Source organism: Pangasianodon hypophthalmus, chromosome 21 (genome assembly GCF_027358585.1).
Source record: "Pangasianodon hypophthalmus isolate fPanHyp1 chromosome 21, fPanHyp1.pri, whole genome shotgun sequence".
Lineage (NCBI taxonomy): Eukaryota > Metazoa > Chordata > Actinopteri > Siluriformes > Pangasiidae > Pangasianodon > Pangasianodon hypophthalmus.
The window spans coordinates 17,666,353-17,693,388 of record NC_069730.1 but is presented as its reverse complement, the minus strand read 5'-3'; the positions used below and the strand labels follow the sequence as shown (position 1 = coordinate 17,693,388).

At 37.8% G+C, this 27,036-nt stretch overlaps 1 protein-coding gene across 2 annotated transcripts; it reads left to right on the top strand.

The window, feature by feature from the left end:
- The first annotated feature begins 383 nt into the window (after window positions 1-383).
- mmp16b (matrix metallopeptidase 16b (membrane-inserted)) lies at window positions 384-26,587 on the top strand. Of its 2 annotated transcripts, none has more exons than XM_026946260.3 (10): window positions 384-807; window positions 11,450-11,598; window positions 13,223-13,345; window positions 15,870-16,189; window positions 18,782-18,943; window positions 21,195-21,412; window positions 21,629-21,767; window positions 21,991-22,141; window positions 22,739-22,854; window positions 23,302-26,587. In XM_026946260.3, exons 1-10 carry the CDS (start codon window positions 682-684, stop codon window positions 23,664-23,666), a joined length of 1,869 nt encoding a protein of 622 aa, XP_026802061.1. In that variant the 5' UTR covers window positions 384-681; the 3' UTR covers window positions 23,667-26,587. The 2 variants fall into 2 exon arrangements, with proteins under 2 accessions (XP_026802061.1, XP_026802062.1); XM_026946261.3 differs by having other exon boundaries at window positions 15,870-16,174; window positions 23,302-26,586.
- Window positions 26,588-27,036: the final 449 nt, after the last annotated feature.

Below are 27,036 nucleotides of genomic sequence, written 5' to 3'. Positions count from 1 at the left end.
AGGAGAAGATTAAATAAAAATCTCAGGAATGCAGATTCAATGGGGCTCAGGTGATGTTACTGAGTTACTGAAATAAATATAGCAGAGCTTTATTTGTTTGTCATATTAAGTGATATGATATCTCTCATTTTCAATATTTCATTTGTGTACTCAATTTTAAAACGTGTTGAATTTGTGTTCAGCTGGATTTCTGTGAACACTGTACTGTAGGAGTTAATTCCAATCTCTCTCTCTCTCTCTCTCTCTCTCTCTCTGTGTGTGTGTGTGTGTGTGTGTGTGAAACATGCACTATTTATGAATTGACAGAATCCGAATGAAAGCGTCAAACGCATGCGCAGTAGCAGCAGAGCCAGCCAAACGCACAGCATCGCAGGGAATTAAAGCGCATGCGCAGTTCCAGTCTCCGCGCATACCATGGGATGCTGCTGCTGATGCTGCTGATGCTAGGGCTGGATGCAGAAACAGCGTGCCTGCTCTCCTGCAGGATGCAGAACTGACGCAAAGGCAATGCGTTAAAACGCGCAGATGTTAGGAGGCATGTTTGTTCATGAGCGAGCCTGAATCCGAGGAGATGTGGTCAAGCAGAAAACCCACGGATGCTCTTCTGTCGCGCACTGCTTCCTCCATCCCGCTCCCAGCGAGTCGCCCTTGATATAGGAGCAAGCCTCGACACCTCCAGCCATGAACACCGCAGTGTGTTTTCTGCACAAACCCAGAGCCAGGCTGGCGTGTGTGTGCGCCGCGCTGCTGTGGCTACATGCGTCCTGGTGGTCGGTGTGCGCGGGAGACGACCAGTTCAGCGCCGAGGTGAGTGAAGTCGGCCTCGGATCTCTCAGCAGCTGCTGGTGCCTTGAGGAGAGAGGGAGCGAGAGGGAGAGAGAGAGAGAGAGAGAGAGAGAGGGGGGTTTAGGGGCTACACATCAGCAGCCCATCACTCACCTTATAAACACTGCGCTGTTATTATTATTATTATTATTATTATTATTATTTCACTATCACAGTCTCAGTTTTTTTCACCCTCGAGTAACTGAACTGTTCTGCTACATTTAGTCTATTGTCTTCCGTTGTGTTATTTTTTATTCCCTTCATTTTGTTCTGTTCTTTTTTTTCCCACCATCATGTATATCCCAGCTTTAATATTAATAGAATTGTTGCGAAAGGATCCATTGGAGGCTATTTGATTATATACTGCTCTGTATTTCTGCTTTCCCTCAGTTCTGTTCTATTTGACTTTCCTAATTTATTTTTCACCATTGCCTTTGTCACTGAATTTAGATGAAATGACATTCTATTCTATTCTATTCTATTCTATTCTATTCTATTCTATTCTATACTGTGAGTTGTTTTGTTCTGTTTTGCCCCATATCATCATACGTGGCTTTAAAAGTCAGTTAAATGCAAATCAGCTGACAGGATGATATGTCCTATTCTATTCTATTCTATTCTATTCTATTCTATTCTATTCTGGTATAAGGTATTTCTCTTTCAATTCCTTTAACTATTGGAGAATTCTATATTAATTTCACTTTACCAAAGTCTCTATTCTATTCTATTCTATTCTATTCTAGTCTATTCTATAAATTTTGTTCCATTTTGTCCTGCTTGGCTTTGAATGTCATTTACATGCAAATCAGCTTACAGGACAGTATGTCCTATTCTATTCTATGCTATTCTATTCTCTTCTATTCCATTTTATGGCAATTCCTGTTTTATACCATTAACTATTATAAAAATTCTATTTTATGTTCACTACAGCCAGTGTGAACATCAACTGTCATACATTACAGATAAACTGGAAGGCTATTCTATTCCATTCTATGACTTTTTCTGTTCTGTTTTATTCTGTCCTATACTACATGCCTTTAAATGTCCTGATGGGAGGGCAACTCATCTGACAGGACAATATGTTCTATTCTATTCTATTCTATTCTATTCTATTCTATTCTATTCTATTCTATTCTATTCTATTCTCCTCTCCTTTGTTGTTTTCTGTTATACTTTTTTTTTACAGTTGCCAAAGTCTCAGCTTTAATATACACAGAACTCAGATCAGTTGACATTCTATTCTATTCTATTCTATTCTATTCTATTCTCCTTTGTGATTTTCTGTTATACTCTTATATTTTTATGTTATTTTTTTTACTGTTGCCAAAGTCCCAGCTTTAGTATAATCATAACTCCAATCAGTTGACATTCTATTCTAATCTAATCTATTCTAATCTATTCTATTCTTCCCTCCTTACCCAGCAAACAGCACTGACAAGTGTTATATGAAATGCTATATTAACACCATGTAATCAACTAACTCAACTCTAGTGAACGCAAGATCTATTCATATCGTATAATCATGGATGCCTTTTTCCGTTGTGAGCGCAGGCCGGCTGCAGCGGGTGGGAGGACAAGGTGTAGGCTGCGCGCTGTAATGTGACAGCTCTATTATTGGCCCAGACCCTTCATTTACACTTCTGTTGTTTTATTGTACTGTAAGCCATTGTACAAGCAGTCACTTAGTGACGTGCCAATAAATAGCCGGATATAAACTGAGAGAAAGGAGGCTTTTAATAGTCTCACAGTCCAAGTGCTGCAATGATAAAAATGCAGCACATGAAGAAATAAAGTGTTATGTAATCTGCCTTTTTTCTCTGTCCTACATTTTTTTGGGGCAAAGTGTGATGCTGAGTTTTTGTCATTCTCTATTGCTGGTTGGTAGAAAGTTTATAGAGGCATTATAGTGGAGGAAGACATGCATGAGGAAATGTTTTTAGATTTTATTGCTGTAAAAGTCAAAGTGTAAGATGTCGTAGTGTTGTACACTTTGCCAGAAAGGATTCTGTAGAATGATGTCATAAAAAAGACCAAAACATTTTAAGTTTTCTAAAAATAATAATAATAATAATAATAATAATAATAATAAAATAAATAAAATCTTTTGACTTTAACCATATTTTTGGTGCCACAGATTAAACATTTTCCCACCATAAACATTGCCATTGTGTGAAAAGATCATCGTACTGGAAAAATATTGTTCAATTTTATTGTGGAACCAACAACAACAACAACAAAAAGATTTAAGTATCATGGACTCAATGTTTTTATGACAGCAGAAAGTGGGGTTTCTGAAGTATAGCCACAAGGGTCTGTGATTTTTTAAAAAAAAAAAAAATTCGTCACATTGGTGAAAAACACAACTCATCATTATTATAGTTATTCTATTTATTGTTGAGTTACTGAGGGCCTAGTGGTTATTAATAGTCAGTTAGTTAGTTACTAATAGTTAGTCTGTTTGTCAGGTCATGTGAATTCAGTAGGTTTAATCCAAACATTAATAATAAAAACAAATTGGCCTATAAATAATGAACAATTGGCCAAATATGTGCTGTGTAGATCGAAGGGTCTGGGGAAAAATCCATGGATTTAATAAATAGAGAAAAAAATGAAAGATAAAAATCTACAGTTATGAGGGGGTCTGTGGAATTTATTTTATAGTTTGAGAAAAAAAAGCCAAAAGACAAAAAGTTAGAGAAGCCCTGCTTTGGGGGGTTTACAGAACCAAACTCGGTTCCTCTTTGGCATTTTTCTAAACAACCTTTTCTGCCACCTTTTTAAGAGGGTTGTGGTTCGAGGTTTTGAGATTACAGACATTTAAATGCCTTTAAAATTAAAAATTAATTATATGATTATTATCAATCATATTAATCCTGTACACTCTCAGAAAATAGGGTATTAAACTGTACCGTTCCTTGTCCCTGGAGTGCTACATCATCAATGCTACATCATCAATGCTACATCATCAATGCTATATCATCAATGCTATATCATCAATGCTACATCTTTTATGCTTTTAATATGTACCTTTTTCTTTACTTTAAAAGTGTGATGCTCCTTTAAAGCTTTAACCTAAAAATTAATTATGTACCCCAATTTAAAAGTCCACTATATTCATGTTTCCACATGAAAGACAATTATGAAAGGTACAAAATATGAGTGCCAATCTAGTGAAAAAGAAAGGTACTACTTTTTTCTGGGAGTGTTGTATTGCCTCCTCTGTATAGGACACACTCATTGCCCTAGTGAAAAATCATGCGTAATTCCTCTCGCCCACTTTCCTCTCAATCTTGCCCATGTAACACTGTTGTCCTGTCTTTTTATTATGTGCTGCAGAGTCCCAGTCGTAGGCAGAGTTGGGAGACTACAGATCAATGGAGTGTGTGTGTCTGTGTGTGTGTGTGTGTGTGATAAGAAAGGTGATTGTGCGTGGCTACTCTGCAGGCAGAAATCTTATTCAAACTGAAATACCTCAGAGAGCACCAAGCTTAGCGGTTCAATGAACAACCCTGTTTAGCCACGTACTAAGCTAATATAAGTGGGTCAAAGACACTGTGTGGCGAAAGTTATTCATTTTACAGAGAATTATGACATCATTTCATTATTACTCACATTAAAGCAAAATGACATTATCAGTGAAAAAATAAGGTTGTAAAATGCAAATATGTCATTCAGATTAACATTCACATTACAGTTGAGAAATACAAAATGGTAAAGTACAGAAGTCACAATTAAGTGTTAAATTGTTAAGAGGAGTGTCTATTTTTGCTTTTATTGGATAGGTCAGCAGTTAAGGGTCGAGGTTCTATGCAAGGGACCCAGACTCCCAGGACTGGCACAGACTCTACTGAGTCTCTTAAATGATAGAACTTGATTCTAGGTACTTTCTCAAAAATAATCTGTATACACTATATGGCCAAAAGTATGTGGACACCTGATCATCACAGCCATATTTGGTTCGTCCCCAAACTGTTGCCACAAAGTTGGAAGCACACAATTGTATAGAATGTCTTTGTTTGCTGAAGCATTACAGTTTCCCTTCAGTGGAACTAAGGGGCCCATGAACTCCATGAAGACATGGTGTGTGAAGGTTGGAGTGGAAGAACTCGAGTGTCCTGCACAGACCCCTGATCTCAACCTCACTGAACACCTTTGGGATGAACTGGAACACCGACTGAACCCCAGACCTCCTCATCTAACATCAGTGCCTGATCTCACTAATGCTCCTGTAGCTGAATGAACACAAATCTCCACATCCACACTCCAAAATCTAGTGGAAAGCCTTCCCAGAAGAGTGGAGCTTATTATAACAGCAAAGAAGAGACTACATCTGGAATGGGATGTTCAACAAGCACATATGGGTGTGATGGTCAGGTGTGCACAAACTTTTGGGCATATAGTGTATTTCAGGCTATAAACATTTGTCACTGAAGTGGTACCATGAAGGGTCCGGACACAGAACAAGGGTATTTAACTAAATTTGTGAAGGTATCACAATAACAGTTACCTTTTAATGTTTAATCATTAAATATTTGTTTCACAGCGGCACTTCACATTATTACTTTTAACTCTTGAACAGATTGGTTTTGAACCTGAACCATAAGTGCATTCTTCACTGTCCTAAAGATTACATTCACTTCATTACATTCTTCACTTCATCGTCTCTAAAGATTACATTTACGTGGTCAGTGTTTTTAAGCCATGCTGTCAAAATTGAGAGCCCTGACCTAGAGGAATCATTTTATAACATATAAATCATATTTAATATGCAACTGGACCTTAAAGGCAGCTGTTATACTTTATGAGGATTGTTTGCACCTGTATCTTGTATCTGTTATTGATTTGGAATACTTTACTTTTTATTTTCTTTTTAGTTACATTTTCAATATCTTACAGTATTTCAGTATGAGTTTGTACAAAGCCCTCTGAGTCACACAGTTGATTAAAGACATAAACTAAGGATAAAACAGGATTAGGACCCGCAGTATGAGGCAAAGAGAGACAGGGACAGTGAGGGGGATTGGATTAGCTTGTACATATCTGTGACTCGGCAGCTGGATCCTCAGTGCTTTAGCAGCTACTTAGCAGGAGACAGCTGGGGAAAGATCTGTTTTGACACTTCTGATGATTGGCTGGTTCCGACCGTAACCTCAGGACAGCTTGCAGTCCCACGCTCCTTCTCTCTGAATAGAAGTAGGATAGCTAACCTGGGTGATCATGTACTGTAAGAAGAAATGCTTTTTTATGGTAGATTCTGGCTTGAGAGAATCTTAAATGGTGGGTCTTGTGCAGTGTGTTGCTATCAATTTAACTCTATTTAACTACAATCCCTTCCAAAACAAAACATTTTAAGGGCTCTTTTAATCATTTATTAGTTTGAGTGAAGCCTGTGGGATCAAGTCACCATAAGTGTAGACTTCAGGGAGCAGAACTTGTCTGGTATGCCTTGCAATCTAAAGCAATTTCTGCAGCAAAAAATGTCGGATAAACAGCAAAAAATGTCAGATAAAGCCATGATAAATGCTCACAAACCTTACCTGTAATTTTTTCAGTTATCGTATAGCCACTCCATCTGTATTTGACAGCTGACATAGCTTAATTATTTTACAAATATAGCTTTTTAGCAAAAGAAAAAAATTTATAAGTGGTAATTGGTCTACTAGTTAAGTCAATACTTTAGTTTAAAGGAAATAATGTACAAAATGCCTAAACTCAGCATGGGTTTTATTAAGGGTAATTTGGAACTCATTCCAAGAGGACAATTCAGGGGTCAGTGCACAGGCGGACAAGGTAATCACGAGCATATTCCAAAAATGTACGTGAAATTAACAAGCACCAAGGGAATCAACAGTTGGTCCCAACAAACTAATCATGAACTAACAGGTGCACACAGTTGGGCAACAAACCAGTCACAGGATGAGGGGAGGAGATGGGACCAAAACAGAAACTCTTGGTGCTTGTCGCCATGGAAACCGCAATGCAAACGGGGAATCTGCGACAATTGCCAAACAAATCAAACCAACTATATTCTTTCTGCTGCCAAAATCAAGCACATAAAAAAAGCTCCTAAACCTGTGCTGCAAGTGGCCACATGTGAGTTGATACACACTTCTGAGTCATAAGGCAAAGTCGACGAAGGAATGTTAAAAACAATATTAAAATGCAAGAGATGTCCTCCAGAGGAGTGTGTAGGGTATGAAATCTAAGCCTTTAAGCCTACTCAAATATGTGATTTGCATATTATGAGAGAAACACACATACAAGCAGATGCACACAAACTCTTGTACTACTGTATTATAGAGATCTATAATGATGTAATGAAATTCTGTCTCCAAAAAAAGAGGAATACAGTGTAACTGGAAGGGGGTGGGGGACGACTGAGGAAGTTTTCCAGGTATAGAGCCAGGTGGAGGCCCAGGGGATCTGTTCACAAATAGAACTGGCCTATCAGCTTGAAATATGTTGGTCAAAAATGTTGGATTTGTCCCAGAAGTAGTTATTTTTTGTCCTAGACACCCCAGCTGACTGTTTACTTATTGAATATCAGGGGACTCATCATCATTGTGTAGCATCATTTGTCTTATGACCCAGATAGCTGTATTTTTAGCCATACTATACATACAGTATAAGCTGCTTTATGAGGCCCATTGCATTTGTTTTCATGGAATCGTGGTGGTTTTCACAGAATTCAGACAGACTTCAGAGTAGCACAAGACTTTTTGCAAAGTAATTTAAAAGCTAGTTTACTTTTTATTTTAAAAACTTATACTGCCACAGCCATCCATAGATGAGAGCCAATGGGGGAAAAATTTGGTCATTCTGTCTGGGTGGGAGGGGCATATTCTGTCCCCTGTCAGTCACAGCAATACTAGCCAATAGTGGGCACCTGTGAGCTCAAGTATGCGGAAGAGGGCAGTTAGTGAATGTGTTACGCTGCCCTCCAGATCCAACGCAACCCTGACCAGGATAAAGCAACCAGGATACAGCTCTTACTGAAATTGAATAATGTAATTTCACTTTTACTGTATATTTTAAAATACATTTCAGGTGTGATCGATTCCTTTAGTTCTTATATACATTAGTCTTGTAACTCCAGTGCAAAATTAAAAAAAGAATATGTTGAACCATGTCTTGGCTAAGCAACTACAGTTGAGGTAAGGAGGAAATTTTACACACAATTTACAAAGATTTACAATCTTTGCCCTTCGCTGTGTGCTTCTTTATGGAAATGCCATGTTATATCACATTACTGTTAGTTTTCTCAGTTAAAACTAACCCAGTTAGATTAATGTTCTCTGAAGAAGCCCAATTCTTATCTCAGCTCAGTACAGCTCATTTAACTGTCAAAGCTAGATTAAAGCTGATGTATAGTTACCAGCATCACCTCATTACTCAGACACACACTCTGTTCCATTTCCACTTTCTCCAGATAAGAAGTTTCCTGCAACTCAGCAGGATGAATTAAATGATGACTTGCACAACCTGCAGGAACATCATGAAAGAAGAAGAAAATGCCGGATGTGTTGTTTTTGCTGGTGTCAATAGAGAATTTAAAGCTAAAAGCACAATTGAAATACGTCAAATAAACCTAATTATATATAGAAAAAAAATTCACTTACTAATTAATTTCATAATTTACTGGTAACTTATATGCAATATGATCTGCAAACACACCCCCTTTGTTTTGCAAAATGATCTGCATAGTTCATTCCTCTTTGGAACCAAACCTAACTGGGTCTAATCCTGATCTTAACTGATATACAGCAAAACGAACAAGTGCATGAGCTGCATCTTCTCTTGATGTGCTATTAAAAGCAATTTGGCAGATACGTCAGCTTATGAATCAGCCTGCCTGCCTCAGACTGCACAACATTTTCACTTCAGTGAGATTTTGCACTTCAGTAGGTTCATTTTAATGATGACTTTGAAAATCTGCAAGTCTGCAAGTGCCTCGTAAGAGCAGAAACAGAACAGGCATCAAGAACTGACATCAAGTTTCTGTGTATCTGTGGAACCAAACGTAATTGATCTCATCCTGGACATAAAGCTGTTTATAACAAAAGAAGTGAATGATCCTTGATCCTTGGTTTCTGCACGAATCTGGGTGGTTTGAAAACATCCTCAGGGCACCAGGCCTCTCTGGAGGAGGACGCTAATCGATACTAGAAGTCAAGTGTTGGAAATGTTGCCCCATTCTGTGTTTTATGGCGTAGTTTGGTATTGATTTGACATTACGGCTCTGGCAGCCTTTAAATATATTAAAGGCTTATTAAAGTCACATTTACCTGTTGACTTATGAAGCGGTCACACCGGATGTGAATAAAATCCGACTGGCAAATGAAAGTGTGTTCACTTGAATGGAAGAGGATAAGGCATGCTGAATTTGGGAGAGGTTAATTTTGCAACCTAGATTCATCCATACAGATTAATAATTTGAATTCTGACTCTTTTCAATGAGTCAAATCATTTCAGCTTACCTATAAGAGACTATAAGAGACTACTTTTTTAGCTCCCAAATGGTTCATTTCCATTTTGTCATAAACTCGACCAACTTTGCGAAAAAACTCATGTTTCAGCATTGTATCTAAACATAAACTTGGCCGAAGAGCCCACTCATACGCTGTTTGGACAAACAAGGAACGAATATTGTTTTTTAATCATATTAACGAAAGCAACATCAAACTTCCCCACGGGTGATGAAAGCACATGAATGAAGTCACGCTAACAAATAGCTCAGATGTTGAAATCAGATGTTTCCATGGACGCATTTCTATTAACTCACACTGCACTCTATTAACTAACTTTCTACTTAAGAGTAAGAAAAAAATACTGCTCATCTATGTACGCGAGTCGACTCTCAACATTCAGCTCAAAGAGTCGACTCATTTATAAAAAGAATATCACTAATGTAGAATAACTTTAACCATGCAAATGCCAATGTTGGAAGCGTGGGCCAATAGGAAAAAAAGAAACTGCTTATTATTATTATTATTATTATTATTATAAGAATTTCCTTCTGGCCCTCAGTCAAAATAATGTCTCTTATCATTCAACAAATGAGCAAGTTAGCTCTTTTCACAGAACAAGAAACACATCGCACCAAGTTCAGAAATATTTGGCTGATTTGTTCATGATATTAAGCGCTGACACTGGAGACTCCTTCCAAAAATGTTAAATAAATTCCACCATATCAACACTTAAAATATCAGCACATTTTTAATCCATTTAGTATTAGTCTTAGATTAAGCGCCATTTCCACCATGGTTAATTAATTGTTACTATAGAAATTGTTACTATACAAAGCTATGATTTAATTTAGGAAGCACTCTTGTTAGAGCTGGTGTTATAGAAAACTAATCAATGCCTTCTGACCAATCAGATTCAAGAATTCAGTATTGTTGTGGAATAACTCTATAGCTCTAAGCGTGGAATAACGCTTTCCATGACAGAGGACACAAATCCAAACTCAAATGTTGTCATAAGTTTCACAAAATGCACAGCTAAGATCAAACCTATGCTTATTTTGAGCCTGTGAAAGAAGCTGTGAATGAGGTTTCCATTTTTACTCACAGCTGTGTTACAGGAACATAAGTGCAAACAGACAACACTTTATTCTCGTCACAAAACCTGACGTGTAGGAGAGGATATATCGCAAATCGAACAAAACACTTTGCTGTGAACACTTTCTCTGTGAAGGGAGCCATAGTGTTTGCCAGAATGTTGTAAATACTTGTTTTAATGAGATTTGCTTTTTGTAAATTTTTGTATAAGCAGTTAATGTAAATAAGATTCAGATTATTTGCTGTTAACAAATGACTTAAGGTGGATTATTCTGGATTTTTGTGGAACAGAGCGCAACAGCATCACCAGAGATTGTATGAAAAATACACAGAACGGTATGAAGAAGAGTGAAGCGAGGCTGGGGCTGATTTCTTTCTAGCCCAGACTGTAGATTCATTCAGTGAGTCATGTCAGGTGATTACGCAGAGTAAAATGCCCCCTATATTTGATCTCCAATGGGCTGACACCTCCAAAACATCAGCAGTAATTAAGATTGGGTTTGTGATTGTGAAATACAGTACAGTCGAGGGTGTAATGAATGTGAGCGAGATGAATTATTCACTCTATAATCCCTTTTTCCCCAAAATGCCTTTGGAGGAGAAACTAAAAGTAGACAGACTAAACACACATTGTCCAAGCAAAGTAAAAATTACACAAAATGACAGATGACAGAATGACAAGTTTAGTGGTTTTTAGTTTGTTTGGTATTCAGAGGAAACATGGCGTGAACCCAGCAGAGTATTATGGACTAAAAAACTAGAAATCGTGAATGCAGATGTATATCTGCCTTGAAGTGTGTGTAATAGTTATTCTTGTGTAACACGTTATTGAAGTGTGTGTAATAGTTATTCTTGTGTAACACGTTATTCTTATCATGCCATTGATGAGACCTTGTGCACTGCTCGAGCCAAATAACTTAATTGTTCAGTTATTGATAGATATTAGATATCAGTCATCTAAAATCATAACTAGCCATCACTGAATATGACTATTATAGTTTGCTACATGACTATTCTGACCCAAAGCAAAATTTCCCTGACCATTTTCCCCCTTTCCTTGCCAGGTTTGGTTACAGAAGTATGGCTACCTCCAGCCCACGCAGCCCAACATGGCCGTCCTGCGCTCGGCTGTGACCATGCAGTCAGCCATCGCCGCCATGCAGCGTGTCTACGGCCTCAACATCACGGGACATTTAGACCTGAGTACTATAGAGTGAGTATGCACCTACACACACACACACACACACACACACACACAAAGAACTGTAAGACATCTCAGAGGGTTGTGGAGCTATTTTTGCCCTGGTTCACACTAGACAATAAAATGTTGAGTCAATCTATCACTTTATTCAGGTAGTCAGAGGCAAGATTCTGTCAACATTTAAAATAAATAAAATAAAATACAAAAGTATTCAAGCCTGTCGATCCCATCTGTCTAGAGAACAAAGCTAACGGATCATGCATTAGAGAATTAGAGCATCTCCAAACAGTTGGCTTTATGAGTGAGTAAATTTTTAGAGTTAAAATATTTAGAATGTGGTACATTGTACGTATGTCTGTATTTAACCTACCATTGTCCCTCACTTTTGTTGTATTTCCATATTCAGCAACATACTGTATATTTTTTAGTTTTGTGCACTTATTGGCCACTTTACACCTGTACATGTTATTGGTGTTTATCCAACATTCAGCTGTCCAGCTTGAATGAGTCTGTGCCCACTGTAGCCTCAGACTCCTGTTCTTGGCTGGCAGAAGTGTGGTCTTCTGCTGTTGTAGCCCATCTGCCTCAAGGTTTGACGCATTGCGCGTTTTGAGATGCTTTTCAGCTCACCACAGTTCTAACGTGTGGTTATTTGACTTACCATGAATAATGAAACAACAGAGATAATTAGGAAGTGGCATAATTGTTGTTTAAATATTCTCTAAAATGAATTCAATGTTCCTTTCTGCTTATACTTATAACCTAGATTTTTTTATTTGCAAATTTAAATGTGTCCTTTTTTTCAGACCCAGATATCATCATCATCTTAGTCATTTACTTGCTGAGTCATGCTACAATCCCAGAACAGGATGTACTTTTTAAAAGCATGAACACATGACTCATACGTATGCTCTGGTATTAGACTCAGATATTTAAAAGCCAATTGTATAAAAAAAAAATGTAATTCATTTGCCTTTAAGTGTATCAGAACTGCAGTATTTTAATAATGCATTTGTGGCACACTAAAGTGGCACATAAAAGTGTATAAAATCGCTGAGTAGTCAGTAATGAACAGCTCTAAAGAGACACAGCAAAACCCTGCTACCAATCGATATTTCAACCTTGAGGGCATTTCACAACAATCTCTTCAAAGCTTAGATCTTACAAATGATATTCAGCATCTTTCACTGCTAGTAGCACTGTAAAAATCAGTCAATTGGTGCCCGTAACAGCTGTGTGTGTCTTTCTTTTCTAAATACCGATACCGGGATCAGTGTTTTGAAAGATGCATTTCAAGCAGCTGTATATTTAGATTCAGTATATTTAGAGATTTTGAGGTTTTTGGCTGCAATATAATTCAATGCAAAAGGCCTCAGTATTGTTTCATGAAATATTAGCTTTGAGAAGATGGGTGGCCACACCTCCTTTCCTGGGACTGACAGGAGATCAAGTTGATAACTAAATAATAATAATTTTATTTTAACTTTCTAAATAATAGTGAACAAGTAATAAACCGAGCTGGGCTTGTAATATCAGACTGATACAGACCGTCATCATTTGGCCTATACACACTGTAACCACCTTGAATCTTTATAGCACTACTTTGCTTTGTTATCCATCCTGGTGTTTCTCACAGGTGGATGAAGAAGCCCAGATGTGGAGTCCCCGATCAGGTCAGGAGACAGTCAGGCTCGCAGTCACGCACACGCCGCTACGCGCTCACTGGACAAAAGTGGCAGCGCACGCACATCACATACAGGTGAGCGTTTTTTTGTTGTTGTTGTTTTTTGTATATAAAAGAATAAAATATGATGGTGTATGCTGTTATAGGAAAATAATCAATTAATGTAGGTTTTATTCATATTATACCACAGCAATTTGCCATTTTTTATTTAACAATTACATTTTGTATTTATCAAAGAACATTACAGGATACTTTTTATCCATTTATAGTTACATTTAATGCTGTGGAACACCCTCTTATGTTATAGCAGTTATAAACTATAATAAAACACAAACAGTGCAGCTTGCCATGTTACGAAGAAACGACAAAACACAGCATCCTCTGTCCTGAAGACATTCCTGTGGGAAAAAAAACTAAAGTTACAGCTGTACCTATGATTTTTACAAAGCCCTGACACTGGAGACTCCTTCCATAAATGTTAAATAAACATCTCCTTACAGAAAACTTTACCTTATCAATGATTATATGTTTTTTATTGGTTAAGTAGCTATATATATATTTAAACCCATTTATTATTAGGCTTAATTTATGTGGAACATCCGCCATACAAGTCCCTGTGTAAATAGTTACTACAGAAACAATAACATATTAGAACAAGTGCATTAATATAAACCCGTGATTTGTCTTACAGCTGGAACTACTTTCAGAGCTGCTGCTATATATAAAAAAAAAAAAAACATGAATCAACACCTTTTGTCCAATGAAAGTTGAGAATTCAACAGTGCACTGTGATCACAAACAAAATTATGCAGAATATCAACGAGGTGGTGGTGTCGTTTTTCGAGTAAATAAGATCTAGAATGTTCCAGTAAAAATACTTGATTGTAAAATTTCTCAGTTCACTAAACATATAATAATAAACATTTAGCGATTCCTTGTTTTCATATTTTAAAATGGTGTCATTTAAACAAAAATGCTAAAATATATGGTGCTGAAAACCTTTTGACTGGAACTGATAAGACGTCCTGTCCTTAGTTTGGTTCAGAATGAGTTACAATGCTAACTAAAGACCAGCAAACTGACTCAAGGACATTTGAGGCAGATTGTGTCCAATGGTCACAAAATCCTTGACTCCCTTCCAATACTTCACACTGCAGTGGAGATATACTCAAGCATAAAATAACCTCCAAGAGTGACTTTAGCCTTCATAATTTCCTGAAGATTATTCTTTGAAGGGAAATGGAGGGTGTTCTCACCTCAATTTAGACTTGCCTGGTTACAGCAGGCGATAACAGAAAATGATTTATTCAAATCTGCTGCTTTTTTTTTCTAATTGACGAGCCGCCTACGCAAATGGAACGTAAATGAGGCCGAAGTCTGGCAGCTGTCGACGGCTCTTTAACGAGAGAGAGAGAGAGGGAGAGAGGGAGAAGTGAATGAATGAGCCGAAGGAGATTTTCGGCTTCTTCCTGTCTGTCAGCCAGAGATAAAGCCTTCATGGTGCAAAGTTCGGCGTAGCTGCCACTTCCCAAAGTTCACTTTTGAGCTTTTAGAAACTGCAGGTTGAAAAAAAACCAAATCACTTCTGTTAGTTCTACGTGCAGGCAATCCATCATCTTAATAGGCCGCTATGAACTCTGTGCAGGTGCTTGGCCTTTTGTGCTGGTATTTTTACAATGGTTATAATAACGATTTGGAAAGAAGAAACTGGTCCTTGGTCAGAAGCAAAAAAAAAAAATCAATAGTCTGTGCAATTGTTTTAAAGCAATGGGAATATGTCATACCAAAGATGGTTGTATTTTGAGTGATCGTATAATTGATCCTTCTAACATTGAGCTATTCCATGTAGACGTAATTAAATGTTTATTATTTATTGCATTTAGTGCTTGTCAAGTGATGCTGTGATGGTACAACCTTATCATACGGTTTCATCATATGATACTTAAACAAAACGCACTTAAACACAAAGTGCATTAGGTTACAAGAGGTCGGCATGTTTTTGTGGTTTGATACTGAATCTTGAAAAAGCCAGCCTTAGGAACTTCAACCTTTCCAAGCTGCACTTCTTACATATGAGATGTGTATTTCTCGCAAAATACCTAGACATCAAATACAAGTGCAAGGCATTTAATGCTGTTCACAGAACCTGGAAGTGTGCTTGGGTGTTAAGTTTCGAGTAAAACTCTTTAAACCACAGTGAGGTTGGATGCTCGAATCTGATTGGTCAGAAGGTGTGAATTATTTTCCTATAACAGCACGGCTTGGAGAGTAGTTTTGGCTGTAACATGAATGATATGTTAATATTAATGCGCTCGTTCTAATATGTTATTGTTTCTATAGTAACAGCTCATACGCAGGGACTTGTACGGCGGACGCTCCACATCAGCTAATAATGACTATTAATAAACGGATTTAAAAATGTGTAGTAAATTCTAGAGAAATGAGCAAAAGTATTTGAGTAGGTTAGTATTCCCAACAAAAGAGCTGCCTCTAGAAGGAATCTGAGTACATGATATTTCTTCAGGGGAAGGCTTAAATAAAGGTATAAAAGGACAAATTCCAGCCAAGCCTAGCCTAATATGTCCTGTTTTTCCTCCAGTATAAAGAATGTGACCCCTAAGGTGGGCGCACGGGAGACTCACGAAGCCATCCGGAGGGCATTTGACGTGTGGCAGAGCGTTACGCCGCTGAACTTTGAGGCTGTCCCCTACAGCGCGCTGGAGAGCGGTAAGCGTGACGTAGACATCACCATTATCTTCGCATCCGGTTTCCATGGCGACAGCTCTCCATTTGATGGAGAAGGAGGCTTCTTGGCTCATGCGTACTTCCCTGGGCCTGGGATAGGCGGTGATACGCATTTCGACTCTGATGAACCCTGGACCCTGGGCAACCCCAACCATGATGGTGAGAGAACGGCAGGTTAGGGGCTTTTTGTTGTTTGTTTGTGCAAGTCGTTCCATTTCTCTCAATCAGTGTAGCGATCTGGATGACAACAATGAATAAATTCAGTCATTGGCTTAAGTAAATGAATGTGTTTGCAAAAAAAGAGTCAACTTTAAACAATTTTCTACGTGGCATAAATGTATTCCATCAGTGCTATACTTGTATTTCTCCAGTTTTTTGTACTGGAGCTACAAGATTAATGGAAGTTGGAATGTAAGCAATGTAATGAAAGTCTATCTCACCCAAATTCTTTTTGTGGAAATATTTCCCTTAAACCACATCCAGTTCTTCAGTGATTTCATACAGACTTGTTGATATGGTTTAGGTTGCAGTGAGGCTTACTTTAAACTATAAACATGAACAAAACTTCATGTAGCTAAACATTGTAACGTTATGCAGAGTTGCCAATACTGCTAAGAACATAATTCGGGCAGAGAGAAAAAAACAAACATAATTTTACCCCAAAAACAAAACCGAAAAAATAAGCTATTTTTAAAGATGTGCTCCAAGCAACAATAAGAAAACAACAAACCAAAGGTTTGGTTTGCTATTTAATAATAATCAGCTCCTCCATTTTGCTTTACCACCCAACAGATCACAGTCCCATCCACTTTTTTTTTTAATTGGCTCACAAGTTGAAGGCTTGTCAAAGTTCACTTAGGTAAAGTCGGTGTGAAGCGAAAGTAAGCCGTATTAATCGAAAGCAAAAAGCGCAAGTAATACCGTGTCCTTTCCCCTTCTGTGAATTGCCTTTTCTGCCAATTGACATTTTATTCTTAACACTAATTTATTTATTGTAAAATCAGAAAATTATCGTTTGTCAGTGTCTCCTGTATCACCATAGCAAAAATCTCAAATGCTATGGCTAAACTGTGGGTGTTAGCACCTCTGGTTATGGCTTCTGTTAACTTGGACAAACAGAATGACTATTTTTGGTACCATTCTGTCCCCAAAGTTTCCCCACCCAATGATTGAAATTGGATTTGTACAGCAAATTGTTGGAAGTTGTGCGCACTATAATACAGTTCCAGTTTGAACTTTTGATTTGTTAACCAAGATAATCACTGCTATTTTATAAAATTGTTTATTTAAAAAAGAATTGCATCTTAACAAACCAAGTATAAGAAGTATTATTTGCATGTTAAGATGTATTTCTGCGAACCATAAATTCAAGAGATTGACTTCTATCAAAATAATCAGTATAACCTAATGTCAGACACTAAAGATGTCTTGGATGATCGACTACATTTTTTGTTCATCCATCCTGCTTACGTTTGTGATTTTGTAACTGTTCTGTCCATGTTTGTTTGTGCATCGGAGTGAGTCTATGTTTGTGTGGTGAAATTCGCAAGACGGTGTTGTTCGAGACATGTTGTTTGTAATGCACATCCATTAGCCTAGAGGTAATCAGATTCTCATTGTGCCGTGAGCCATAATAACTAGTCTGGCTGGTCGAAAAGGGCTTTTAAGATGCTCCTGTGCCTGTACTGAACATCTCCATCGTAGCCATAATGGATACTGACAGCTAGGCTTCATACTGCCGTCTGCCTGAGAGACAGATAAAGCTCTGATGTGCATGCTTGCTTTGATACAGTCTTTATCGCTGCATGAGGTTCACTTTAATGGACTTCTCTATGTTTTGTATTCAAGGCTCTGTAAAAGGTTTTAGCTAGCAATTTGAGGGTTGATTGTTTGGATCCCAGCCTCTCTTAGGCTCTTGAGACAAACACTAAAACTACCTAATTATATGCTTGATTTTAATTTTGCTTAATGACTGTCCTTACTGTATCCAAATTATTATAATTTGTGTACCTCCCCTCAATTCCAAAGTAATGAAATATCTTGTAATAAATTTCCAAGGAGCATGCTATACAGGGGCTTCTCAGGAACCAAATGATGATGTCATGTCAAATTGTGCCAACAATTTGATTCACAGAAAATATAGATGCACAGAAAATATGGCACTCATGCAGCACTATCTTTCAGAAAAAAAGCATCCTTTGAGTGTGACACCAGGAAGCAAAATGTAGTTGAATACATTTTTACCCTTTATATATTATCCACTATACTTTTGCTGATGTTTGAAAGCACTTATAATCTCACTTACTAGTTAGTTGTGATAGCTAGTTAGATGCACACACCATCTAGCTACAGTATCCCAGCAGCTTAACTTAACTTTATTAAGTTAAGTTTATAGCTAGCTAGTTTAACAAATTATAATTACAGAGATATTAGCAAAATGTAGATACGAGTTTGTGACTCTCATATAACTCTCATATATTTTTGCTAAGCTTTCCCAAGAATTTGAAACCACTTATAATCTCACTTCCTAGTTGCTGTTGGCTATAATGTATTTACTATTGTGTGCAGAGCACTATAATGCTCAAATCGCTGTATCCTGATAATACTGAGGTTGTTTCTGTCTTTTCTGCTCCATCCATAATTCATAAAAAGGCTTATCTCTGCTGTGCTTTTGTAACCATTACCATAATCTAGTCTGCTTTTGTGTGTCTGAGTGTGTATTTCAGTGTGCACGTACAGCTCAATTGTCCTTGTACGTTATCACAGGGAATGACCTGTTCTTGGTGGCCGTCCATGAGCTGGGCCATGCTCTGGGTCTGGAGCACTCCAATGACCCCACTGCGATAATGGCCCCCTTTTACCAGTACATGGACACGGAGAGCTTCAAACTGCCTCACGACGATCTACAAGGCATCCAGAAAATCTACGGTAAAAACAAAAACAAATCTATATATATCTATATATATATATATATATATATATATATATATATATATATATATATATATATATATATATATATATACAGTCAGGTCCATAAATATTGGGACAGTGACACAGTTTTGGTAATTTTGCCTCTGTACACCACCACAGTGGATTTGAAATGAAGCAGTCAAGATGTGACTGAAGCGTAGACTTTCAGCTTTAATTCAAGGGGTTTAACAAAAATATTGCATTAACCGTTTAGGAATTACAGCCATTTTTTACAGAGTTCCTCCATTTTCTCAGGCTCAAAAGTAATGGGACAAACTAATATAATCATAAATATTAGGATTATTTTTATTACTTGGAGGTAAATCCTTTGCAGTCAATGACTACCTGAAGTCTGGACCCCATGGACATCACCAAATGCTGAGTTTCCTCCCTTGAGATGATTTGCCAGGTCTTTACTGCAGCCATCTTCAGTTGCTGCTTGTTTGTGGGTCTTTCTGCCTTCAGATTTGTCTTCAGTAAGTGAAAAGCAGCTCAGTTGGGTTGAGGTCAGGTGACTGACTCGGCCATTTAAGAACATTTAATTTCCAAGCTCTTGGGCTGCTTTCACAGTATGTTTTGGGTTGTTATCCATCTGTACTGTGAAGCGCTGTCCTATCAGTTTTGCAGCATTTGACTGAATCTGAGCAGAAAGTATAGCTCTGTACACTTCAGAATTCATCCTGCTACTTCTATCAACAGTCACATTATCAATAAACCCCAGTGACCTAGTTCCATTGGCAGCCAAACATGCCCATGCCATAACACTGCCTCCACATGTTTGACGGATGATGTGGTATGCTTTGGATCATGAGCCCTTCCTTTCCTTCTCCATACTTTTCTCTTCTCATCATTCTGGTACAAGTTAATCTTGCATCAGAACTGGTCAGGCTTTTTTTAGAGGTTTTTTAGCAAAGTCTAATCTGGCCTTTGTGTTCTTGAGTGTTACCAGAGGTTTGCATCTTGAGGTAAACCGTCTGTATTTACATTCATGAAGGTGGCTCTTGATTGTAGACTTTGACAATGATAGGCTTACCTCCTCCAGAGTGTTCCTGACTTGGCTAGATGTTGTGAAGGGGTTGTTCAATAAGAAAAGAATTCTGCAATCATCCACTTTAGTTGTTTTCTGTGGTCTCCCAGGCCTTTTGGTGCTGCTGAGCTCGCCAGTGCATTCCTTCTTTTTAAGAATGTACCAAATTGTTGATTTGGCCCTCCTAAAGTTTCTGCTATCTCTCTGATAGGTCTGTTTTGGTTTTTCAGCCTAATGATGGCCTCCTTCACTTGCATCAACACCTCTTTGGACAGCATATTGAGAGTTCCCATGAACAGCTACCAAATGCAAATTCAACACTTGGAATCAGCTCCAGACCTTTTATCTCCTTAATTTATCATGATATAAGGAGGAAACAGGCCACAGCTGGCCATGAAACTGCTTATCAGTCAATTGTCCCATTACTTTTGAGCCTGTGAAAATGGAGGAATTATACTATTGCCCATTTTTAGGGGTCCAAGCACCCACTTAGATTTGGAGCTAATATGTGAAAAATATTTTTTAGCTATAAATCCCATTTTAAAACAGCAGACATTGACCAAGGTGCAGTAGTGGGGCAAATTAATTTGAAGTAAAAACAGAAAAAAACTCACATTAAATATAAATATCAACATAAATCAGTATACTATAAAGGACCGGATACTAATAAAAATGTAATCAGCACATGGGTCAGAGGCAAATGGATATAAATGCAGATATTTTAATCATTGGACCTCATCTATGAATCTTTTAGTAAAGTTGTGCAAAAATGTTTTCACTGACCAACCCGAATTAAAAATTCCTGCTAGATTTTCAGAAGTTTCATTAACGCTGATTTTCTTCCTACTATAATGTATGGTAGTGAATACCATTCAGCCTTAACATACCAAATGCATTTATGGCAAAGCTAATTTATATTTAATGATGCTCAAAAAACTCCATAAAAGGCAAAGCACACAGAGAGCTGAAAATGACTAGACAGTGAAAGAGTGCCTTCTAAGCGTGCTTCCTAAACTCACTGGATTTTCATCACACTTCTTGTGTAAATGCTCATGTGAACAATTTACAAATAAATTCCTGCACATCCTGCTTATTAAATGAGGCACGTGGTCAGTATCCATATCAGTGATCAGATAACACAGGCTAATGAAGGTAAATCCATTCTCCTGATAATTCCAGGTCCTCCAGATAAGAACCCTCAGCCGACACGGTTGCTCACGACGGCGCCCCCTCCTCGCCTGCACCCTCCATCTGACCCTCGAAAGCACGACCGTCAGAGCCGTCCTCATCGGCCGCCACAGAAATCCAAACCCTCCAACCCCAACTCCAAACCCAACATCTGCGATGGAGGCTTCAACACACTGGCCATCCTGCGCCAAGAGCTGTTCGTCTTCAAGGTGGAGTTATCACACGCTGGAACCTCACTAGTGTTCTCAGATTCGTCAGATTCGGATTGTTGACTGTACAGTAAACTGTTGTAACTCATATGTAAATCGAGATACATCAGCTCAACTGACTCCATGGAATAATGCATCACAGTGTTTGTGTTCACATTAAAATTTGATAAGTGCATTATCATGCATTAATAAGCCGTATAATGATTTTCTCTTTAGGATCAGTGGTTCTGGAGGGTGCGTGATAACTCGGTGGTGCCTGGCTACCCCATGCAGATCAGCTACTTCTGGAAAGGGCTGCCTCCCAAGATCGATGCTGTCTATGAGAACAGTGAGGGCAAGTTTGTCTTCTTCAAAGGTGAGACCACATTCTGTTTAAGAAACGTCATTTGTCTTAATTAAGCTGCAATATATACAAGGACTAGCTTACGAGAACAGGCCGCAGATAAAACCTTTGAGAGCTGAACTTATTAATGTTGGCTGACTCGGATTTGACAATGCAGCTCATGACATTTCACGATTCTTATGTTCCTTGACAAATACTAATAACAAGGTGGATTTCTTTCTCTTGTCTTCTAAAGGCCATCGTTTCTGGGTGTTCAAGGACACCACTCTGCAGCCCACGTACCCTCAGGACATCTCGCTGTTTGGCAGTGGGATGCCTTCTCAGAACATCGAGACGGCTGTGTGGTGGGAGGACGTGGCCAAAACCTATTTTTTCAAAGGGGACAGGTGAGTCAAAACGGCATGCTATTTTCAACATGGTTACAGCTGAGTCACTAATGTTTAAAAAAAAATGGTTGCCATAGCTCCTTTAAATGCCTTTGAACTACCCGAAACACATTACTGTTCTACTGAGGAGTTCATACTCATAAGAAGGAATATCGAGAAAACTTAAAAAAAAAATCTTTGGGTCAGTGTACGTCAATAAAATATCACAAACTAGAATCACACAATCATAACTATGCACTATTGTATACATAGATATTTAGCGCTCTTCATGAATCAACACACTGACCTAAAGCTATTTATACAACAGCACTGTTGAGTTCTTGAAGCTGATTGGTAAGAAGGTTTATTTTCTATAACAGCAGGTCTGACGGAAATTCCATCTGCAAGGCATATCACAGGTTTATATTAATGTGCTTGTGCTTGTACAATATATTATTGTGGTTTTATTTATCAAAGAATAATGTATAATTGTTGATATGGTGAAGTTTTCTGAAGTTTTCTGTTTATTAACATTCGTGTTAGGAGTTTCCAATGTCAGCAATTTGTAACAGTCAGAGGTAGTATATTTCCATTCTGAATCCTCTCTCCTTGGCTCAGGTACTGGAGATACAATGAGGACATCCGGAGTATGGACCCTGGTTATCCCAAACCCATCACCATTTGGAAGGGCATCCCAGACTCTCCTCAGGGTGCCTTTGTGGACAAGGCTAATGGTGGGTCCTTTTCTTTCACTTTGCACATTCAGTCCATTGCTGAACTCAAAATAGATACAAAAAGTCCCAAGTCTTGTCACTAAAGATCTGCACTCCTGGAGAGTGTAGTTACAGTAAAGATGAGATCAAGGTAAGGTTTATACGTTTGGCTGAATCTTAAATCCAGATGTTATATCAAATGTCTCCATAGAGAAATCTTCACTATATCAATGATGTAGTGAAATTATAGATTTTTCTCTGTAATTTCACTAATGATGTAGTGAACAACTTGGTTTTTTTTTCATTTGTTAATTATTAGTCTTAGATTATGTGGAATGTCCACCATACAAGTTCCTGTGAATTTGACAGTCTTGCCGTTCTAGAAAACGAATCAGTTTCTGATCAGTCTAGTATAATAGCAATTTATAGTCATTAATAATAGTTTAATTTTCTTATTACAAAACACAGGATTCACATATTTCTACAAGGGAAAAGAGTACTGGAAGTTCAACAACCGGAGGCTGCGGGTAGAACCGGGGTACCCCAGGTCCATCCTGCGAGATTTCATGGGCTGTGATGGCCTGCCCTCGGACCCCGACTGGGACTGGCGGCCGCCGCAGGACGACGAGCCACCACATTACGAGCATGACGACGTGGATATCGTGCGTAAACCTGAGGGCACGGGTGGCACCGAAAAGGCTGTGGCCATCGCCATACCCTGCGTGCTAGCCCTATGCCTCATGGTCCTACTGCACACTGTTTTCCGGGTCAAGCGTAAGGACACCAAGCGCCACATACTGTACTGCAAGCGCTCCATGCAGGAATGGGTTTGAAAAGTGGGGGGTTCTGACTTCCCCATTCCAAGACATGTGGGATGTACCATTGTGTCTTACCCGAGGGGTGGTGTTGAACCTCTTTCTCTCATGGGAGGGAGGAGGAAAGGAATGGACAGCATGCCCACGTCCTAATTGTGGTGTCTGCTCTTCCCAGGAGCGCTGTGTCGTTATGTGTGTGTCATGTCAGGCCTCCGTTGTCGGCTATCCGCAGCCATTTTGAGACTTGAGTCAGATCTCAAAAGTAACTCAATAAAATAATCACTGAAGGATGGACCTTTTCAAATAAAAATACATTATGTATCTCCTACTACTTGTATCAGCTTCACATAAAGTGTGGACTCTTACGTTCCTCCAGAATCTTTATGGTTTAAGAACTGATACTCAGAACAAAACATCCTTGGTTTCCAAAGACCGTTGTTTTTTTTTTTATGTTCAGTTTTTTTAAAGCATACCTCTCAGTTTGAGTATAAATTAACTGTGCATACATCTTCAGGTTTTATGCGTTCTATCATTCTGTCATCAGCTTTTACAGTCTCCAACTCTATCTGCAATATTTGGTTGAATGCCTTAATCACATATCTACAATATTTCTTTTTCAGCGTAACAGTGTGCGTGGGTGTGCGTGTGTGTGTGTGTGTACGTGTATGATAAGAGATGGCTAATCTTGTAACCTACAGTCGAGTGCAAAAGTTTGCATACCCTTAGGCCATTTTTAAATTAATAGCCACGAGACATTCTGGTCCTGATTTACGAAGATCTCAAACAGTCTAATTTGTGTGTAATAAATTGTGTGCACATTTATTAGGTATGTTCTAGCTGATTTACAAAAATGATTAAACGGAAACATCATTTAAGTAAAGTTGCAAGTTCAGCTCTCACAAAGCCAAATGTCTGAGTAATTACATGTCAAATATGGCACGGATGAAAGGTGGTGAGGTGTTGTAAAACCGTTGAAAACAATTTGATTTCATGTATGAACATAAAAGAGTCCAGAAATGAGTTGTTCTGTTATGTTGTCGACATCAGAGGTACAAATGTCCAGCAAATATCTAATATGAAACCAACTTTACCATGGTAATATTGTCATAATTTCAAGAAACATTCTCATTATTTTGAGATACTAAAAAACTTCAATGAAATAATGGTTTGATTTTGTCTTCAAATGGCAGAAACAGAGTTTTTGCAAATTTAATACTTGCTCTTCGTTCGTATTCATTTATACACACACAGTGCTTGTTCCTGAAATGACTTTCAGGCTGCTGTAAACAACAGCAGGTTCTAAATTAATCAATTTACATAGAATCTGCACTGTATTTTGCACTTTTAGGTTATTTATTAATACATGCAAAATCAGAAACAATGTTATTTTACTCATCTGAAAGATGCAACCCTCCATAAAGCCTGCACTTTTTTTTTTTTTTACACGGTGTTTTTACACGCACAGACCTTCAGTAAATCAGGGTTTCAGTTCAGTTTTGCTGCTGTTCATTCATTATGAAAACAAAAATGGTCAAATAGTGTTTGATAAGACATTAATGCTGAAAAAATCTAAAATAATATTATCATACACATCATATATTCTTTACATCAGGGATTTTCTGTTGATTTTATGATTTCATATTTAAGTATTTTTCTGTTGATTTTGCCTTATATTTTGGATTGGATTGTTGCAGGACACACACATACACTTTTCATTTTTACTTGTTTGGTATTCTGTTTTTTTTTTTTTTTAAGATAAATTGTAAAAAAAAAAAAAAAAAAAAAGTACATTTTCCTTTTTTGTTAATTCTGAATCTACGGGGGATTCAAACTTTTGCACTCAGATGTATGTTTTAAACTGCTCTACTTACCATAATAATAAGGTAAAAAAAAATTCTTTGTTTTAGGAAAGGTCTTCCAGGTTAAAATGTAAAAGAAGCAGTGGACATCCTAGAAGATGTTGTTTAGCATTCTGAATAATCTAATAATCTAATAATATAATATTCTTTAATATTATGTAGAATACAGACTGTCAGAAAAATGTAACCATGTAGAAACGGACCCATTAAAATTAGCGTAGCTTGGGGTGCACTATATTTGATGAGACATTACACTGAACTAAACTAATATTACACTAATATTAACAACAATAATTCAAAACTAAAAACTAATAAGCTCAGATGGACATGTATGACTTTATTACAGATTTTATACTGAGGCTGGTTTAGTGATTAGAGAAAAAAAATGCTTGATGAAATCAAGAGTCAAAGAGAAAAATAATTTAAAAAAAGACAGATACTTTTAAGTTATAGCACTTTTAAGTAAAAACAAATGATATGACCTGTTTTTCTATTTTTCATTCATCTCTTGCGTTGCTGTTTTAATGGTGGATCTCTGACGTCCTCAGAAATTAATGTTCTCCAGGATTCATTAATGAGGCAGTGGGGAGTGTGTGGCTGCTAAAAAGTTCAGCAAGCGTCATTGGTACCACTCCAATCCAATTAACAACTTCCTGAATCACGAGATCGCACCGTGATGGAACACACAGACTTCACATTGTTACCGATATGGCAGCTTTCTCAACTCTGCCTTTGGAAACAAGATGTATATATTTGAACATGCTGTATATATCTCATATAGTGTCTTGACTATGGATGTGAAGGGCAGATTATACAGTATTAAATACTAAGATATCATTCAGATCTGCTGTGCGTCTGTGTGTGTGTATGTGTGTGTGTGTGTGTGTTTGTCATTCTTTTGAAACAATCAGTTATTCTACTTGCGCTCTACCTGATCCAGTCACTTTAGATGGGGTTTCTTTATCAGAAACCTCATCTATGTGTGAAGTCCCTCTCAACAGCTAGTTTCTAGTTTGTCACATTTTCTGTGTCATTATTTAATATTTTCAAAATCCCAGAAAGGTTGGTGAGCTGTATTTAAACCGCAAACAAACCAATATAAGGACTCGTAGTTTTCTGCACATGCCTGAGCTTTATCTAATTGCTGGGCTACTACTGTTTATTCAGACACCAAAAACGTGTTCAAAACATCTTTAAAATCTTTTCAATGACTAAAGAATAAGATAAACTTTGTTTTAACACCTTGTGATAATCATAGCATGGTCCTACAAGTTACGTTCGCTCTAATATGGCCCTGTGCTTGACCATGCACTTGGTTTTCTCTTCTCTAATCAAGTGTTATTAGATCTGCATACAGCTACATTACCTGTTTTTGATTGAATACCCTTTGATTGAAGTCCCAAAGCAATAACTGCAAAAAGATCAGCTTTTCTAGTTGTTTTTAATGGATAGCTGGGCTAAGTGTATTTATTCGGACACCCAAAAGCCAATGAAAACCCCTTCAAAATGCCTAAATGTACTGATATAAA

Coding starts and splice junctions, on each gene's coding strand:
- mmp16b (XM_026946260.3), top strand. CDS start 682: ATGAACACCGCAGTGTGTTTTCTGCACAAACCCAGAGCCAGGCTGGCG. Junction 808..11,449: donor ACGACCAGTTCAGCGCCGAG/GTGAGTGAAGTC, acceptor TTTCCTTGCCAG/GTTTGGTTACAGAAGTATGG. Junction 13,346..15,869: donor CGCACGCACATCACATACAG/GTGAGCGTTTTT, acceptor TTTTTCCTCCAG/TATAAAGAATGTGACCCCTA.